General features: G+C 42.3%; 2 protein-coding genes across 2 annotated transcripts; both read left to right on the top strand.

Annotated features, from left to right (window-relative positions):
• The first annotated feature begins 1,292 nt into the window (after positions 1 to 1,292).
• LOC136424030 (snake venom 5'-nucleotidase-like) lies at positions 1,293 to 19,322 on the top strand. The gene is made up of 14 exons (XM_066412432.1): positions 1,293 to 1,555; positions 2,741 to 2,878; positions 3,673 to 3,828; positions 7,024 to 7,135; positions 7,595 to 7,780; positions 8,272 to 8,475; positions 9,052 to 9,164; positions 10,081 to 10,216; positions 10,931 to 11,074; positions 12,000 to 12,121; positions 13,319 to 13,400; positions 14,019 to 16,164; positions 17,298 to 17,449; positions 18,428 to 19,322. Exons 1-12 carry the CDS (start codon positions 1,373 to 1,375, stop codon positions 14,195 to 14,197), a joined length of 1,755 nt encoding a protein of 584 aa, XP_066268529.1. The 5' UTR covers positions 1,293 to 1,372; the 3' UTR covers positions 14,198 to 16,164; positions 17,298 to 17,449; positions 18,428 to 19,322.
• Positions 15,736 to 18,656, top strand: LOC136424029 (uncharacterized). Its single transcript, XM_066412431.1, has 3 exons — positions 15,736 to 16,077; positions 17,298 to 17,449; positions 18,428 to 18,656. The coding sequence occupies exons 1-3, from the start codon at positions 15,736 to 15,738 to the stop codon at positions 18,654 to 18,656; spliced, it is 723 nt and encodes a 240-aa protein (XP_066268528.1).
• Positions 19,323 to 19,510: the final 188 nt, after the last annotated feature.

The following is a 19,510-nucleotide window of genomic DNA, read 5'->3' as shown; positions in this document are numbered from 1 at the left end:
CTCCGTTATGAGACTCTTATGAGAGTCATGAGATCTTATGATATTGACACATTTAAAGCATGCGTCTTTTTTGTACTGCTATACCTCTGGGACACATTGCGTTGTATTTCTGCTTGAAGGAGAAGCCTTTTTGGTGTAAAAAAGCTTCTGATGACGTCACTGACTAGCCTGAGTACCAGCCTCGGTAGTGACCGCTGGCTCAAAAAAAATTCGCTTGCTAACCACGGAGCAAGCGATTTTTTTTTTGAGCCAGCGGTCACTAAGGAGGCTCAGGTACTCAGGCTAGTCAGTGACGTTTTTTCCTACCAAATGTGTTTGAATTCCAGCTGCAGTCAAATATAAAGTTGCACTGATGACAGGATACGCCCCAATTCCCAATACTTCATCGTTCCCGACACCTAACTGTACATCGAATCCTTCTCTCGACAAGTTCACATCTATACCACACACACACACCGTCACCACCAAGCACCACAAGGGCCTTCATCATAGCCAAAGACCTTCGTACTTCCCGCATGCAAAATGCATCTTGGCAACGGCCACGTGTGAACCGGAATTCTACATTGCTGGATCTAGTCTTAACCAGCTGTGGCCAAAGTTAAAATTTATCGGCTTCCAGTTGAAGTGCAGAGGTGTCGTTCTCACTTTAAAACATCGGAGAAAGAAGCCATAGTGACGTCATCATTTAAACAATCAGGTGGTTTATATATGGTTACAGCCAGAAATGGACGGAAATCTACCCCCATCGCATGAACGCACCTAGGCCTATCGTCCCCATTCCAATATGTGTTCATTTAGCCTGCATTAACGAACTTAAACCTGTTCAAAATGATACAACCATACAGTGGTTGATACATTGGTTATACTGGCTATACTGAGATACAGATACATATATGTATATGTATATGTAGACAGATATTGTGTACATTGAAATGTGGTGGTGCAAAATCAGCCTTCAGAGACGGTAACTTTAATGATCTAATACTTAAGAAAGAAGTGTCGTAGACAGCTCGAACTTCGCATGATGACAGAAGGGAACTTTCTAAAGCCACGGGCATTTTGGGGGCGACTGCCGGGCTATTGTGGGGGCCGACTGGGACCCGGATCATTTTTGCTCGGACTTAAATTGAACGCGGGACCTGGTAAGAAATAGACACCGTGAAGTAATCGTGCGAGTACCGGTAGGTACCCCCCCCCCCCCCCACACACACACACATACACCTGGCAGTCCACCAAGATAAATTCGTGACCTCGGGGCCCGGCTAGGGTATATCAACAATGGGAATAAATAAACAGGGCTTTGCTTTCGTCATTCTCATAGCTGTTAGCGTGTTAAGTCAACTTGCACGCTATACCTCTACATGCAAATAGGATGTTTCTGTCCATGTGCTTTTTCTCAGTCCTTCTGTCGGCCCGGGGGTTTGAGCTGACAGTGCTGCACACCAACGACGTGCACTCCCGGATCGAGGAGATCGACCCTACGGGAGGGAGCTGTAATGCTGCCGAAGCCGAGGCCGGAGAGTATTACGGTGGGATGGCGAGGATGGCAACCAAGGTAGGCAGACGAGGTCAATTCAGGCCTGTTGTATTATAGGGCCCAGTCACATACGTCGTATACGATCGTCTTACGATTGAAGGTGAGGGTATTCTTGGAACGGTCGTTCATGTGTCGTATCAAAATTCTACCGACATTTCTATCTTGCTCTAGCTATAGTCTGTCTGTGGTTTGTTCTGCGACAGCCTGATTCAAAATCTTGCGACTCATCAAAATCTTCCAAAGATCTGTGACGAATGTGACCACGCCGTTCTACCTGTAATCGCTATCACCGGGGACGGCAAACAATCTTATCGGGATCTGCGCCCGACGCCTTGTAACGTTTCTAGATGGGAAATGTCCACAGTTTAATTATGCTTTAAAAAAAGGATTTATGGTACATTTTAGCTCTAGTCCACGGTTATCAGGGATGCTCATTTCAAGGCACATATATGTTTGAATAGTGTCAGCGTCAGGTTAATACAAGTCATTTTATGGTTAATATATAACGCTAGTTGACCTATGCTCTTGGTTAGAGTTAAGTAACAGCAATCCGGCAAAAGATTAAACCATAACTGCCTTCGCCAAGAACGAAGAAAGCGTTCGTTCGCGTGTTCGGTGGTTCGAAGGAATGTTGGACAAGATGGCGGCCAATTCAAGCGGCGGTGGGGATTGCGTATATAATTTTTTTCAAGACGTTCGCACGACACTACAAAGTCGCATCCGTACGTGATGAATATTGCTGTGCAGTGTAATAAGGTAGATTCAACTAATGATGTAGAAGAATAATCAAAAACAAGGAATTTTGTTTTATGTTCATGTCACAATATGCCCCTTTAACACTACCCAAAGCGTTCGGCAATCGCTGTTCGGCTCTCGGCAATCTTCGGGTGACTTCGGCGTCCGTTCGTGTTATTCTGTCGAATAGACGGCGGATCGGGCGTTGTGGTTGTTACAGTTAGTGTACGATTGTCGGGAATCGTTCAGTGGATCGATTACACAGTCACTTAGTCTACGATTCACCGAAACCTTTCCGTTTGTTTGTTTCTTAGCGGATCATCGGAGTTTATATATATACGTCACAGTAATACCTATTTCAACAAAAACTCGATGGCCTACCGCCTATGATTTGGCAGGAGATCGAGAAGACCTTGAACAAAAACAATACATTTCACTCTACCCATACCTACGGTACGGGTATTACAGATCAGGGAAATGCGTCGTAACGATGACAACGTTGTGCTGCTTGACGGAGGGGACCGGTTCCAGGGAACGCCATGGTTCACGGAGTTCGACGGTCTCGCCTCCTCGCGGTTTATGAACATACTTCAGTACAACGCCATGGTAAGTGATCCTTTTTAGTTTTACCTTCGGACATCAGTTTATGTTTTAGGTAACGTTTGTAGCGGTGTTTGCAAATTTGCTGGTGGTTTAGTTGCTTGAGAAGCTATGTATGATTGCCATGATTGATATGAAATTAGGTACGCGGGCTTGCCTTACCGAAGAAATGATTACACTTTGCCCTTCCCTTGCAGTGCAGCAGACATTGCGTTATTCTATCTCGTGTTTTGTGATATGTTGCGTTCACGGTGTTTAGGTGATAAATAGCTATTGTTCTAAGGAAGAAGTGAAATAAGGTTGGGCCTTCTAACCGCTTCGTTTAGAACTGCAAGGCATTTCAGTTGCAGACGTTGAAACAAGCTAAGTTATATGTAACTAGGGATGTATGGATGCTCGTAATTCTGTACTTCGATGAAGGCCAGCATAACGAAAGGTAAATGATGCAAATCAGGACCCAATCTACATAATTGATGAACACATGCAGACGGTGAACACACATCATTCCGTCAAATACATATAGTTAGGCAAACCCTGCATACCTTCCGTCCGTTCTAGGCTGCAGTACCGTCGTAAATTACTAGTCGATGCTTCAGTAGGATCTTGTGTTTCTGAGATAAATACATGCATGCGCAGGACTTAATAACAATACGTAAAGTTCACCCCTACAAATTATGTCACCTAATCACAATATTCACCCGCTATAAATAGCACTAGTTAAAACGCGAACATGTCCTTGTTGGCTAGCAAATACTTATTTTAAGTTAATTGTGTTTTAAGTTACTAACACGTTTACAAAGGCGCCAGGAAACCACGACTTTGACAACGGAGTTGCTGGTCTAGTATTGTTCCTGAGAAACGTGAGTTTCCCGGTGTTGGCCTGTAACATCGACACTTCGGGAGAGCCGGTGTTCAGGAATTATCGGTCCCCCAGGAAAATCGGTCCCCAATCCATGGTGGGCGTGGCCTAAAAAGTACGAAGGCCCACAGGGCCAAAGACATAGATATCATCCACAAACACTGTCTTTGAATTGAATACTTAATGCCAAATGTATGAATTGTAAGAAGGTGGGACGGACATTGTCCGCAAACACAAATATGAACGTTTCATCAACAAAAAGTATCAGTTTTTGGCCATTGCAGGGACACATTTTCCCGGGGTAGCCAGGATTTCCGGTCCCCTCATAGGAAAGTCAACAACTCTTCTCCTAGTAGTGATGCATTTGGAAAAATACTTTATTCTTAAATTACTTTAACTTGAGTTGATGCTCATAACACAAAAATATAAACGTTTCAGGGACGTCGAACAACAGTCTCTGCATTTGTCCATTGAGGGAATTCAGGGGAAAGGGACTCATTTTCCCGGGGTAGATCTAGCCGGGATTTTCGGTCCCCTCCTAGAAAAGTCAATAACGCTTCTTCTGATGAACTTGGAAGCTTCTTTATCAACTTCAAGGCGCTTATCGGAAGATTTAACACAACTATAAAGGTTTCAAAAGCAAAAAAATCTCAGGATTTGGCCATTGAGGGATTTCAGGGGAAGGGGACACATTTTCCCGGGGTAGATCTAGCCAGGGTTTTCGGTCCCCTCATAGCAAAGTCAACAACGATGGACTTGGAAATTGTTTGTCAACTTAAGGGACGCTTCTCTGAAGAATTAGCACAACTATAAATTTAAACGTTTCAAAAGCAAAAAAAATCTCAGGATTTGGCCATTGAGGGATTTCAGGGGAAGGGGACACATTTTCCCGGGGTAGATCTAGCCGGGATTTTCGGTCCCCTCATAGCAAAGTCAACAACGCTTCTTATGATGGACTTGGAAATTGTTTGTCAACTTAAGGGACGCTTCTCTGAAGAATAAGCACAACTATAATCGTTTCAAAAGCAAAAAAAATCTCAGGATTTGGCAATTGCGGGATTTCAGGGGAAGGGGACACATTTTCCCGGGGTAGATCTTGCTGGGATTTTCGGTCCCCTCATAGGAAAGTCAACAACGCTTCTTATGATGGACATGGAAATTGTTTTTCAACTTGAAGACGCTTCCCCGAAGACTAAACACAACTATAAACGTTTCAAAAGCAAAATGTCTTAGGATTTGGCCATTGAGGGGATTTCAAGGGAAGGGGACACATTTTCCCGGGGTACCCGGGATTTTCGGTCCCCTCATAGGAAAGTCAACAACGCTTCTCCTGATCCATTTGGAAACCTGTTTTTATACTTAAAGACGCTTCTCCTTAAGTTGACAAACAATTTCCAAGTCCATCATAAGAAGCGTTGTTGACTTTGCTATGAGGGGACCGAAAATCCCGGCAAGATCTACCCCGGGAAAATGTGTCCCCTTCCCCTGAAATCCCGCAATTGCCAAATCCTGAGATTTTTTTGCTTTTCAAACGTTTATAGTTGTGCTAATTCTTCAGAGAAGCGTCTTCAAGTTGAGAAACAATTTCCAAGTCCATCATAAGAAGCGTTTTTGACTTTGCTACATTGTATGAGGGGACCGAAAATCCCGGCTAGATCTACCCGGGAAAATGTGTCCCCTTCCCCTGAAATCCCCTTAATGGCCAAATATTGAGACAGCTTGCTTTTGAATCGTTTATAGTTGTGTTAAGTGTTCAGGGAAGCGTCTTCAAGTTGAAAAACAATTTCCAAGTCCATCATAAGAAGCGTTTTTTACTTTCCTATGAGGGGACCGAAAATCCCGGTTTTACCCCGGCCCGGGAAAATGTGTCCCCTTTACCTGAAATCTCCTCAATGGCCAAATGCTGAGACTTTTTGCTTTTGAAACGTTTATAGTTGTGTTATGTCTTCAGAGAAGCGCCTTCAAGTTGAAAAACAAGCGCCTAAGTTCAAGATAAGACAAAATGGTGACTTTCTTATGAGGGGACCGAAAATCCCGGCTTAACCCCGGCCCGGGAAAATGTGTCCCCTTTACCTGAAATCCCCTCAATGGCCAAATACTGAGACTTTTATCTTTTGAAACGTTTATAGTTGTGTCAGGTCTTCAGAGAAGCGTCTTCAAGTTGAAAAACAAGCGTCTAGGTTCAAGATAAGACAAAATGGTGACTTTCCTATGAGGGGACCGAAAATCCCGGTTTTACCCCGGCCCGGGAAAATGTGTCCCCTTTACCTGAAATCCCCTCAATGGCCAAATACTGAGACTTTTTGTTTTTGAAACGTTTATAGTTGTGTCAGGTCTTCAGAGAAGCGTCTTCAAGTTGAAAAACAAGCGCCTAGGGTCAAGATAAGACAAAATGTTGACTTTCCTATGAGGGGACCGAAAATCCCGGCTTAACCCCGGCCCGGGAAAATGTGTCCCCTTTACCTGAAATCTCCTCAATGGCCAAATGCTGAGACTTTTTGTTTTTGAAACGTTTATAGTTGTGTTAGGTCTTCAGAGAAGCGTCTTCAACTTGAAAAACAGGTTTCCAAGTGCATCAGAAGATACGTTGTTGACTTTCCTCTGAGGGGACCGAAAATCCCGGTTTTACCCCGGCCCGGGAAAATGCTGAGACTTTTTGCTTTTGAAATGTTTATAGTTGTGTTATGTCTTCAGAGAAGCGTCTTCAAGTTGAAAAACAGGTTATCAAGTGCATCAGAAGAGACGTTGTTGACTTTCCTATGAGGGGACCGAAAATCCCGGTTTTACCCCGGCCCGGGAAAATGTGTCCCCTTTACGGCCTGAAATCCCCTCAATGGCCAAATACTGAGACTTTTAACTTTTGAAACGTTTATAGTTGTATTAGGTCTTCAGAGAAGCGTCTTTAAGTTGAAAAACAGGTTTCCAAGTGCATCAGAAGAGACGTTGTTGACTTTCAAATTAGGGGACTCAAAATCCTGGCTACCCTGGGCGGGAAAATGTGTCCCCTTCAGATGAAATAGCACAATGGCCAAAACCCTTTGAAAAGTTCATATCAATTTTCATAGAATCGTCTTTAAGTTGAAAATTAGGGTCCGAAGTAGACCAGAGGACGACTGTTTCAACTTTACTATGAGGGGACATTATTTGTCGACAATGTCGGCAGTGTAGAATTGTTATGTTACATCCTATGTTGTTGTGGGCCTTCGTACTTTTAGGCCACGCCCACCAGTCTCAAATGTGGACCAATGGCAGGAGGGGGACCGATTTTCCCGGGGGGACCGATAATTCCTGAACACCGGACCTCCGGGGTCTGACCCTACCGTCCGTGGTGCTGGACATAGGCGGGGAGAAGGTCGGTATAGTCGGGTACATCCTCGCAAACACACCGGCTATATCGCCCACAGGTGAGCACTGAACATTATAATATACTTAGTTGACTTAGACCACCAAGAAGGCTCAACTTTGCCATATCCACTAGTCATTGATATTGCATATTCAGAACGCTATGCAAGATTTCTATAAGTCACTTTTTTCCCCTAGGAACATTCCGATGGATAAACAGATATATATTCGCATTAATGAATTAACATGATAAAAAGTAATAGATAATTAAATATGTATAAGACTAAAAGACTTACATGACTTTGCTCACTCTTATGTCAGCTTGATATATGATAATGTCTATATCACTTCAATCACTGGTGTAGTAGGTGGTTATTAAAGCCGACCATGCCTTATGAGACCATATTCACCTCAGGGCAGGTTCAATCGATCACTTTGTCCATTCTAAAACGATATCCTATCATTCTATTTATTTTACGATTATTAATGTCTAAATTCCGGAACGTTTATAATTCTTTAAGGTAACGTGGTTTTCATGGACGAGGTGGAGTCGGTGCAAGCGGAAGTGACGAAACTCCTAGGTCAAGGGGTCAACAAGATCATCGCACTGGGGCATGCTGGGTACTCAAAGGACCAGGATGTGGCGCGGAGGGTATCGGGAGTGGACGTTGTTGTTGGAGGCCACACCAACACTTTTCTATATACCGGTAAATAAATTGTATTACAAAATAAAGCAATAGTCTTTCGTGACGTCTTTGAGCAAAATTTGTCCCTACGGAAACGTCACCACTAAGTGATGTGTAGTTATACGTGAGAAATACAATAGGAACTGCCACGTTTGCAATTTTTATTATCACGTGAAGAAAGTTCAACAGCGCAGAATGAAACTGGCTGGTCACTGTATTAGACATCCCGAAATCCCTGCACACTATCTTGTTCTCTGGGAGCCTACTACTAAAGGAAAAAGAAGTAGGGGTAGACCCAGGGTCACCTACTTAGACAATCTACGTAGTGACACAAACTTACAAGATACTAAAGGAACTACGAAGGGCCATGGAGGACAAAGTGCTGTGGAGAGAGCTTTCAGGATTGGTTCGAGCGGGAGCTCGAACTAAGTAAGCAAGTATGTAAGCGATGAAATCATCTCCTTTACTGACAAATATGAACTTTCTGTCTCGCTGTATGTTGCCAATACAAGGCGCACCGCCATTGTCAGAAGTCCCCTTAGGCCCCTACCCACTGCTTGTCGACTCCGAGGTGGACGCTGGCCGGCAGGTGCCGGTGGTGCAGGCCTACGCCTACGGCAAATACCTCGGGCACCTCCGCCTGACGTTTGACAGCGACGGGGACCTGCTGAGGTGGAGCGGTAACCCCATTCTCCTAGACAAAACCGTGCCTAAAGGTGAGAAACATTACCGTGACATGGATATCTATCATATTATAAAATAGATATCAAAAAGATGCATGGATTTTAATGCACTAGGTAACTTGTGAACAATTCCTTGTCTACACAATGCTTGGTAAATGTCTATATAATTATGCTGTGCTCACATCTCAGGGGCCTTCAACTCCAGTACCCACAATTCATTTCGCTGTTCATGCGCAGTTGAAACTATAAGCCCCCTTAGTTTCCCAAATTCTAATATAAGTGAGATGAACATATTGTTTTTCATGACTATGATAAATTTCGTCAATAAAAGTGTATTTTGCAATGATACTTATTTGAATAATGTAGAAATGTATGTTGTACTTTATATATTTAACGTGATTGCACAAAGCAATCTTACCGGCTTTTGCTGCTTGTTGTTGATCAAACAAGTCTTTATTCTCGTTAAGACAGATGAAGAGTTGATTCGCGGGTGGATACGATGCCCCTGTTGCATAAGTAGTACATGTCGCAACATAGGTAAAGAATCCATAAAATTTCAGATTATATTTCATATGCAAACCACATCTTTTCCTTCTTATAACGACGAAGATCCCGACGTTCTGGAGGTGGTGACAGATCTTAAGGAAAAATTAAACCATACCAAGGAAGTGATCGGCAGAACCAACGTTTTTCTGCAAGGAATTTACGAAACCTGCACTGTGGTGAGATATACACTCTTCGCTTAATGAATTCAGATTAACATTAGTCTTTTGTGGTTTCTGTTTAAAGTAGTTAAAAAACCTCGTTGAAAGACGAGTAAGATTAGAATGGCACGACAGTGATGTTGAAATTTTATTGAATTTGAGAGAAATGTATCAGCTTTGACATTGTATGAAGGCTGAGGGTTCGAATCCCGGATGTTCTCTCTCTGCGGTTTTCTTTACTACCCGTTCATGGCTGTTGTCCTAGCCGGTCGAAAAGAACCGGGGTTCTTTACCCGTACTTTTAAATTGAATTACCAAATAAGACACTGCCATTGGTTGTCTCTACAATAGGAAAATTCGCTAAAATAGATTGACGACACATGCAAGCGTTACCTTTGTCAGTTAGCTTTTCGGATTGATATCTCGTGTTCTGTTTCGGTACGTATACGGGTGCACCAGTGTTGGCTAACTCTTGGACAGGATAGTAAGTGGTGTACATTTTTGCTCTCTAGCGGCTTTGTTTAAAACTGCAGTGGGCCTTCTTGTTGAAATTTTTGCAAGAGGATGACTCAAGCTGTATTGAATAGATTTTTATCGTTTTACGCATGTAGGTACGTAAGGGCCCTGTCACACTTGTGCGTATATTCAAGTGCGCGTGAGTTCCGCAGTAACAATTTTTTTGGTTAAAGTAAATTTTGCGGGGAGAAAGTTGTTTTCTACTTTGACCCACCATAGAGCAGTCTAGCTATTAAACCAAAGAAATTACTTATTCGGCTGCAAACTTAACCTAAACAAAAAAACATGTTAATACGCAACTTATGCGGGGTTGTATATACGCACAAGTGTGACTTAAGGTGATGAAGGTGATGATGAACATAATAAAATGCATTTATGCTAATCATGACCTGAATATTTCCCCATTTGATCCTGCTAGATGGAGTGCAACATGGGTAATCTGATCACGGATGCCATGGTGCACCAAAACATCAAGTACCCAGACGGAACCTACTGGAACGACGTTTCCATGGCGGCATACAATAGCGACAGTATCCGGGCATCAATGAGGATGGGTGAGTTATGTAGTTATAAAGTCTAATGCTATCTATTATTCAAATCTTCACCCCAATGCCCGCCGAGGGTCGGCTACTGTACCTGGTGTAAAAAAATTGGGAAAGCTCAAAATAGATCTACATGTCAAATGAATGTAAAATTCGATAACGAGTACATTCAGATATCTTGTAACGTTTAGACGGCGATTTAAGACAAGCAGTAAGAGTGTTATGTACTTTATTACGGGTTAGATTATACTTTCATGTTAAGAATGCATATGGCTATGATAGATGCGAATAAATCACGCATTTATCAAAATGAAAGAAGTGTCATTTTGTATGAAAGTGAAATTTATGACACAATCATTTACACGTATACGTCTATTGGTGTTAAGGCACGTTTGTATGTGCGTGTGTGTGTTTGTGTGTGTGTGTGTGTGTGTGTGTGCGTCTGTGTGTGAGTGTATATATATCAGTGTCTGTTTGTATGTGCACGTGTATGAGTGTATAATGTGTTTGTATGCGAGCACGTACATGTATGTGTTTGCTACTCATGCATAATAAAGATGATATGTGGCTACTAACAGTTCGATTATCGTTAAAAACTCTTTTAGTGGCTAATTTACAATCCAGCTTATTTTCTACTTGCATTTCAACATAGTGTAGAATTAATCGGTCCCCTGAAAATTGAACCCTTTGCTGTACGATTGTCTATTCCTATATTGTTTTTGAAAGGGCTGATTGATATAGAGTCGGTGCTGTTCACCCTGCCGTTCGGAAACACCTTCGACATCGTGGAACTGAGGGGTGAACACCTGTATGAAGTGTTCGAACACTCCGGGTCGATGTGGTCCTCGGGGGAATTCTTGCAAGTGTCAGGTGATTTTTAACATCTTGAAAGTTGACTATTGTCCAAAGCAAAGGCTAGTTATTTTACACCGATTGTATCATTAACTCAATCAGTCATATCGTACACTTAGTACTGCCGTTCAAAGCTACATTTATCTGATACGTTAGTGTTCCTACATTTTATTAGACGTTGATGAAGGGAAGAAACACTATTTTACAGACAATTCAATCTCTACAGCTAGATAACATACGAAGATTGCTCCTGGACGTCCATCACTCTTTTTCAGCGTCACTCGGAAAGAACTGGCAGAACAAATCAATAATACACATACAATACATGGGATATAATCAAAATATTGTATGTTATGCCCGTTCATTCTAGTCACGCGCTCTGTAGGAGAGCGATGGATGTTACTCGAAACGTAAGGAGGTAAATTCCGAATCCATCATTCAGTTGTAGATGTTGAGTTTTTCGGTACGCAAAAATGTGCCAAAATCTTAGTATGATAGGCTACACTAAGAAGATAACCTGTTTCAACTATGAAGGTTAGACATCCAGTTAATTTTTCCAGAGATTTTTTAACAAACTTTATTAACATTCACAATACATTGTACAGAAAGTGTGAGAGAGTAATAAATGATAATTTATAGAAAATCAAAAATATTTCTTGTAGCGTTAATTGGAATTACAATGATGTCCTTTCTGATATTGCAATTGTTCATCTGTTCTGTTTTTAAATCCAGGTAATGAGATACCGAATAGAAAAGTTATCAATGAAAGCTGAATTAATGTTGAAAACGCTGTCTTTTTGTCAGGCACTAAAATAGCACCTGTTTATCTGATTTAAGAAAAAAAATAGATGGCTCGTGGTACTACAGACGAAGATTGCTTTTGTGACGAATAACATATTTAATGACAAAAATATGATGACAAAATATCTACCACAAACCGCAGGAATACTGGTTCAGTACGACCTGACCAGACCCAGGGGTAGGAGGGTGGTGTCTCTGGAGTCCCGCTGTACCGACTGTGATGTTCCCGAGTTTACACCCGTGCAGAGAGACGCTGTCTACAAGGTGAATATTGATAAGATAGTTCATGGTCCCAACTGTGCATGTACGATGTGAAATGTGAAGGCCACTATCTTGTAAAGAAACAGTCGCTAGATAGACCATGCTTTAATTTAATGCATGGTCAGATTTGCTTTCTTCATTCCTTAACCCTCAAACACCTGACCCAATTTTTGCGACTTAAATGACTGAACGGGGTCAAAAATGACCCAAAATGTTTTCGTCAGTAAAATCTCCCCTTTCTTTTTTTTCGCTGGTAGTTATCCGTACATTGCTTCATCAATGTAAAAGGAAAGTTTTGGCATGTTTAGGTATGAATAATTATTGTTCATTATCACAATTTATGCAAAAAGATCAGAAGGACCACGTCTTGAACTATTCCTATTTAGACCGGGAGGGGATTTTTGAAGCCCACGCCAAATTTCGTGTTGCATAACTAATGAACGGCTAACGCGAAAGCCACTAAACCTGGTGACTTTTCATAATATGGGAGTTCGGGTGTTTGAGGGTTAACTTTGACAAATTATCCACAACGCATCACACTGCTCAGGCACAGTTGGAACCATGAATACACTTTTAGTTTGACGTTCCGGGTCGGAGTTCGAATCCGACCAGAGTTGGGGTCAGGGCGCAGTCAGTAATTTGCCGAAAGTGCGCGGTCGTCATCCTGATTTCTGCTGCCTATTGCCTGGTGATCGTTATAGCTGTGCATAGATTTTTTGAATCTCCTGAAAAACCCTTGAGTTGTAGTATTTTGGGGTGTAGTGAAGTTCGTTTACCATCGAAGCCATTTTTGTATAAGTCCGCGGCAACGGTGATGCGGTATTCCGCTGGATATCCCAAATAGCAGCGTTTTAAAGCATTTTAATCGAATTTGCGTCATTTGAAATTGCGAATAAGTTATCACAGTACTTTTTAATTTTCATATCTATATTTCAGAGACAGAGAGTACATTATGTATAATCCTTTTAAGCATATATGCCATAAAAATATTTTCCAAGCAGCTTCGATCAAAAGAGTTTAAAGAAAATGACATTTTATTACGGTTTCAGCAGGGGACAATACCATTTTTAAGGAGCAAGACGAATGTAGTTTAATGAGTTTGTCAAATATCGGGCAGGTAAAGTTTCCTCTTCTGTGTTACAGAAACTTTCCTTTCCTCATTGAATCAAGCTGAACTTAAGAGGTTTCTTTTTGTTTTAGGTTATTTTACCATCCCACCTTGCGAACGGTGGAAGAGGCTACGGCATGATATCAGACAACAAACTCAGCCACCACATACCAGGTTAGTCATAGACTTGAAGATGGATCTTAGCCCCCCCCCCCCTCTCACTGGCGACCACGCTGCGTCCTAGATTGAATTTTACAAAAATAAAACAAAGCGTCAAAAGATTTGTTTTTTTATCGATGAAATTCGTTTAGCGTGGTGTCAAGTTAGAGGGGGAGGGGGGGGGGCTTTAGGTGTGGCCATGTATATGTGCAGGGTATTACGCAACGCGCCCGGCATCACTAGGCCTGGGAAAATTAGTGCTGTGCTTTCAATTCGATCCTGAAAATATCAGGGTCGGTTTGGAAGGTTTCCCTTATCTATTTTCTTCTTTAGATTGAGGCTGAAGTGATCTAACAAATACAATTTAACAATGTCAAACTTAAATACATCAGGACACCGGTACTTCCAATACATAAATTATACAGTCATATACATTGTACAAGAACAAGCATGTTGATAAACTTTACAAAGAGATACAACTTCACATTTGACTTGTAAGCAGTTCTTTCCTCGACCATTTCCAGCTATGTACGACATGTTTTTAAAGAGAACTTGACCTTTGACCTGCGTGTACACAGTTGGATTCATGAACATGCTTAAAACAGACATTTTTCTTTCTCATCATTTCAACAGCGGAGTTGGACTCGGAGGTGTTGATTGGATACATCAGAGCCGCGTCACCCATCACTACTGGGGTGGAGCGCCGAATCAATTTATCTGAAGCGCCCCCATGCACTTCCAGTGGAACAGCAGCAGTTGTTCTCAACTTGGGCGTTCTCATGTTTGTTGTCTTATGTGCAGTGTCATTTTAAGATTTTTCAACTTTCTATCGAAGAAAAAAGTGTTCTTATGCAAACTCAGTCATCAAATCCCAGTAAAAATCACCCGCAGATATTCCTTCGTTCACGATGTTCTGCGCCATTGAAGGCCAGAAACAGGTAGACATGATATAATAATATTTCACCTAATGTTACCTTGTGTGTCATACAACATTCGCTCAAAATCCTACTGCAAGGATGACATTAAATGCGAACGTGGCTAGAAATCGCGAAAAAGTATGTGTATTTGGTGTTAACCCGACCTTGAACTTGGATTTCTTTCGTCCATGCAATATAACAGGTAAAAGTTGAAGAAGTGTACCAAATCTTATTGCAAACATCCAAACGGTTGCCGAGTATCGCTTCAGAGCCTGGCATAAGGGTAAACCCAGGACAAGGCCTATATGAGGGCCATTTGTGATCTCATTATCTGGACAAATTTACTATTCTATCGGGTTTTTTAATTTTATAAAAGGGATTAATAGTGTATATTCTTACGTTCTATGTGATTTTAGGTTCGGCTCATGTGCATGAAGGAAAGAGGGGGTGAAGCAATGTTCGGGTCCACACTAAGTCCTATAGTCCTATAATGCCGGTCTAAGGGGCCGTTGCCATGGCAACGGTCAGTTTGGCGGCAACAAAATGACCAATTCAGTCGACATCAATTCCTGATACACCAGTAAACTTGGTCCGATGGCAACTTTTATTGCCAATTCCCGCTCTGGGTTTTAACGACTTTGCACTCCCTACATAGTCCATACAATGCCTTGCTGAAGACTTGCTGAGACTTGGCTGAGGCGATACTTAAACTGCACGAAGCGCCCTCTGGCGAGACTCAGCATGTCTGCAGCTTGGACGACAAGGGAGGGTAGACATCTTCATACCCGGCACATGGTAACGCGACGCAATGCTGCCATAAAAACAGGTTAGACGACTTTATTGGTGCTTTTATCATTCTGTTAGACAACTCACTTTGAGTGCCCACGTCGAAGTTTGTTTCCTGTCAAAAAAAATCAAACATGGGAGGTATCTGGAGCGACACAATGGGTCTAATAAACGCTTTCATCTCGGGGCCTCACGCACTGAAGCCCGACGGAGAGAACCCCGCTGTCGTCCGTACCAACGTCGGGGTCCCTGCCGTAGGATTACTGAACCAAGACACCATCCAACACGTCTTCAATCCGGAGCTGTATGAAAAGGAGCCATTTTACATTGGAGCTGTCGGCATACAAAAAGACTTGGTGAGGGGACACTGTCCGTCTATGTTCGCCAACGACGAGGAACATCGTCGAAAGAAGGCTCTCTTGGTCGACGTCTACGAGCAATGTCAGCTTCCGACTTTAATCCTTAACCAAGTCATGTCGCACTACCAAGAATGGTCCCGACTCGAGGCGGTTCCGGATTTTGAGGACAGAGTTTACCATGTTGTCAGTGAGGCGCTGACCGAGGCCGTGTTTGGGAGGAAAGTCGACGGACGCCTGTGCCTCACTTGGCTGAACGGACTCCTGACGAACGTCAAGACGTAGATCCCGATGCTGTCCATGGCAAGGCAACATAGACTTCCATCACAAGCTCTCCCCCAGCTTTTAAAAGCCATCGAAGAAGCACCGAAGTATGGAGATTTAGCCCAACTGTGTCGCACCCAAGACTTGGATGTAGAAGACGGCGTCTTCACTATCCTTTACGCCACCTTGTTCAATGCCTGCGGTGCCGTGACGGCCGCCCTGGTCTCTTCGGTCGCCCGGCTGCACACCCTTAGCGACACGGAGAAAAACGACATCCTTCAACCAACGCTTCAGGCACTTGAGGAAAACAAGGGCATCTCGGGTGAAAGTCTCGGCGAAATGAAGACCCTGGAGAGTTTTGTCTTAGAGGTACTGCGACTCCACCCGCCAGTCTTTTTTTTCTGGGCTCTGGCAAGAAAGGATTTTGTCATTTCACCAGAAAAAGAAAATATTGAGGTTAGTACCGTAGAAACCTGTTAATGGCATGACCGATCTGACCGTTGATTTTATGTAATTACCATATTTCATTAACCCAATTAAGGAGATTTCTATCAGCGCATGCGTGAAGAGTGCCCAGTGTCGGCGGAATATAGCACCGGGTATACAACTGCAACACTAAAACTTTTTTTTCTTTGAAAGATTTGGTGCCTTTTTGTCAGTTTCGTGTATGTGGTAGGTTTGGCCCAAAACATGTGTTTTTGAAGTCTCTGGAGACTGCTGGGGGAAGTAGTCCCAAGTGGTGTGATCAGGTTGATTCTTGGAGACTGGAGGTCAAAGGTTATATTTTCGTCTGTTCGGGGACATTTAAAGTTTGAAATGCTGTATGGAAATTGGCAGAAATGGGCTTTTGGACACTTTAGGAGGTGGGCTGTCCTGTCAAGGCGAATTTTGATGGACATTTAGTCATAGAGGTGAGATTTTGGCCCCCTTTTCCTCTGCATATTTGTATAGGATTCTATAGCAAAACGTATTGGAAGTGCATGCCATTTGGCCGCAAACAGGAGGAAACACTCGCAAAGCGGCCTTCAACGTAATTTCCACTAGAAACCGCATTTTTTCTGTCACCATTCAGGGACAAGTTCAAGAATGTGGGTGATTTGATGCCTTTGCACAAACCCCTGTCAGCTCATTTTCGCTGTTCATAATTATCATGAATATATATATATATTTACAGGTCAGTGTGCCATGTGCTGTAACATCATTTTATGAAAATATTTATGCCATAATTTCTTATGCAATTATGCAATTTTATCTATAATGGAGTGAAGGGGAAACGGTTTGGGTTATCAGAATTCTAGCTATGCAGACACCCGACTTATGCGATTAGCCACCATGTTATTGGCGGTTTTTACTGTACATAATATACAGCTACTGCCTAGCAATAGCTTTCAAATCATTTGCAAGTATACTATATTACTGTTCAGCGGCTTCAGCCATACTGGATCAATGTTATGGATGGTATCCACACGCTTATCATTTTTGACGGTTAAAAAAAGAGAAGGAAAGTGGAGCCCATTGAAAATAGACGCAAAGATTGACCTCTGTTGTTACCATGTACAATATACGTGTATGCTTTGCGTTATCCGCAGGTCCGCAAGGGGGAGCGAGTGTTTGGAAGTTGCTTCTGGGCGCAGCGTGACGGATCTGTGTTTCCGGATCCGGTCCGTTTCCGGTGGGATCGCTTTCTTGATGAAGAAGTGGGCGGAGGACAGAAGAAGAATCTTCTCTTTCCTCGTGGAAGGTACTAGTTTCCAAGCAGATGTGGGGGTGGGAGATCGTGACGTTTTCTGACTGCCTAACGTTCAGAGACAAATATAGAGGAATGGGTTCACCAAGGGGACTTTCCAATGCAAAACATGGTTAAGCCATCAAAAGCAATCACTTTAAAACAAATGTATCTATATTTTAAACCTAAAATCCTAATATGTCAGTCCAACTAGAAGAGAATGGTTCAGGGGTCAATCCGGGATCAAAGCATGCCAAAGGTCACCTATTTTGGCTACTCATTTTTAAGATACACATTCTTCTGTCCTCCCTAGCAGAAAACAGGACCAATCTGAGCAAAATTTGCTTTGCAGGGAAAAAGATTATTTCAAAAATAAGTAAACAAAAGATCAGGGGATATGCACCGCGCACTCTACTGTGCAGCTCATTTGGAGGTCCCTCCCCTAAAGAACAGGCAACGGGTCTGATCGTCTGCCTTTCAGCCATTGTATAATTTGCTTATCCGTAAACGTTATAAACATGTAGTGATGAAAACTCTCCTTACAAAACGGTAACTGATCAGACTAAAGGTGTATCCGTTGATGAAGGTTAGACATCCAGGTAATAAGATACGCCAAAAATAATTACTCAAGCAACTGGATAAGATTTTGAAACAGTCATGACTGTTTCAAAATTTTATCCAGTTGCTTGAGTAATTATTTTTGGCGTAAAGGTGTATCCAATTGAAAAGTACTCTAAAAATATGTAAGATAACAGTAGGATTTGACAAACGTTTTGCCAATTCGTTTATGTGGATATCAGGTGTGTCGTTATTTTGAAGCAATACTATTTAAATCGCACACAAATTCACTTTACATTTCTTTGTGCTACTAAATGGTCAAATATTGCGGCAAGAGATGTAAAATTCACTTTCCGGCCAACCGCAGGCTTCCACAGTATCGTAAACACAATAATTTTTGTAACGTAACAAACACACTATTTTTTTGTCATTTAGTTGGACGGAGACCTTTGACTTTAACAACCACCAGTGCCCTGGCCAAGACATCGCCTTCTTCATGATGAAAGCGATCCTAGCGGTTTTCCTGTGCTACTGCAACTGGGAGTTGGCGGAGGCCCCTGTGTGGTCAGACAAGACCATCCGGCTGGGCAGACCGGACCGTCCAGTTTCTCTCACAAGCTTTAAATTCAACTCAGAACAGGCCAAGCGTGTGTTGGGGCTATAGATCGTATTGTTGTGACACTCTCGATGCGTTCGTCGCCATATTCAGTGATACCTTAGTATTCATACTTGTTTTACGGACTATACATACGAAATTTACGAAATTCATACGATCCACCTAATTTAGATAAACAGGAATTGTACGGAATACGAGTTTTAGAGAATACTTACGGTCCTTACAAATTTGTTGGACCAGCGACTGGCTAACACCAATTCTCAGTCTCTCTCTGTCAGATCGTCCGATATGTCGTCTACGAAGCCAGCATTAGTACAGGTTGGGGTTTTTAGTGTTTATCAGGATAAAAGTGAACATCAACATACATTAAGTTTGCAATCCATAACACACCTTTCAAACAAAACTTTCGTACAAGTTAACACCAGTCGGCGAAGGTATGGGATCGCCGAACTCTAGTTATCTATATGACGGTCTTTGAAAATAGATTGTTTTTATTTTCTTCAGTCAGGCATTTTGCGCACTCAATGAATAATTTCTATGATATCAAACCCAAAATGACCGGAACTATGGTATAGGGCAGCTTGGGAATATGTGCTTGTTACATGATATCCATGCAGCAGCCCCGATACTTTGCCACAGGGTACATATTGCAAAGCAACAGTTGTGTACTTCTAGTGGGGAAATACAGACCAAGTGGGAAACCATGGAGTTTAATCGGCGTCTGTTATGTTGTTAACTCTTTGTCTGCCGACTAGGTACAAGAAGCCATTATTGTTATTAAACTCATAGGAAGCTTAGTAGGACATCATTGAAATGCCATATGAATGATTAAACTATTCCCCAACTCAAAAATTAAACTCCGGATCTTTCAACTGACTCAAGCAGGATCTAAGACAAGCTTT

Source organism: Branchiostoma lanceolatum, chromosome 18 (genome assembly GCF_035083965.1).
Source record: "Branchiostoma lanceolatum isolate klBraLanc5 chromosome 18, klBraLanc5.hap2, whole genome shotgun sequence".
In the NCBI taxonomy this organism is placed as follows: domain Eukaryota; kingdom Metazoa; phylum Chordata; class Leptocardii; order Amphioxiformes; family Branchiostomatidae; genus Branchiostoma; species Branchiostoma lanceolatum.
This window is presented reverse-complemented; position numbering and strand designations above follow the sequence as displayed.

Excerpts from the sequence above, each read along its gene's own strand:
- LOC136424030 (XM_066412432.1), top strand. The coding sequence starts at position 1,373 with ATGTTTCTGTCCATGTGCTTTTTCTCAGTCCTTCTGTCGGCCCGGGGG. Across the intron at positions 8,476-9,051 it reads AGACAAAACCGTGCCTAAAG|ATCCCGACGTTCTGGAGGTG; the intron begins GTGAGAAACATT and ends ATAACGACGAAG. Across the intron at positions 12,122-13,318 it reads AGAGAGACGCTGTCTACAAG|GTTATTTTACCATCCCACCT; the intron begins GTGAATATTGAT and ends TTTTTGTTTTAG.
- LOC136424029 (XM_066412431.1), top strand. The coding sequence starts at position 15,736 with ATGCTGTCCATGGCAAGGCAACATAGACTTCCATCACAAGCTCTCCCC. Across the intron at positions 16,078-17,297 it reads TGGAGAGTTTTGTCTTAGAG|GTCCGCAAGGGGGAGCGAGT; the intron begins GTACTGCGACTC and ends CGTTATCCGCAG. Across the intron at positions 17,450-18,427 it reads CTTCTCTTTCCTCGTGGAAG|TTGGACGGAGACCTTTGACT; the intron begins GTACTAGTTTCC and ends TTTGTCATTTAG.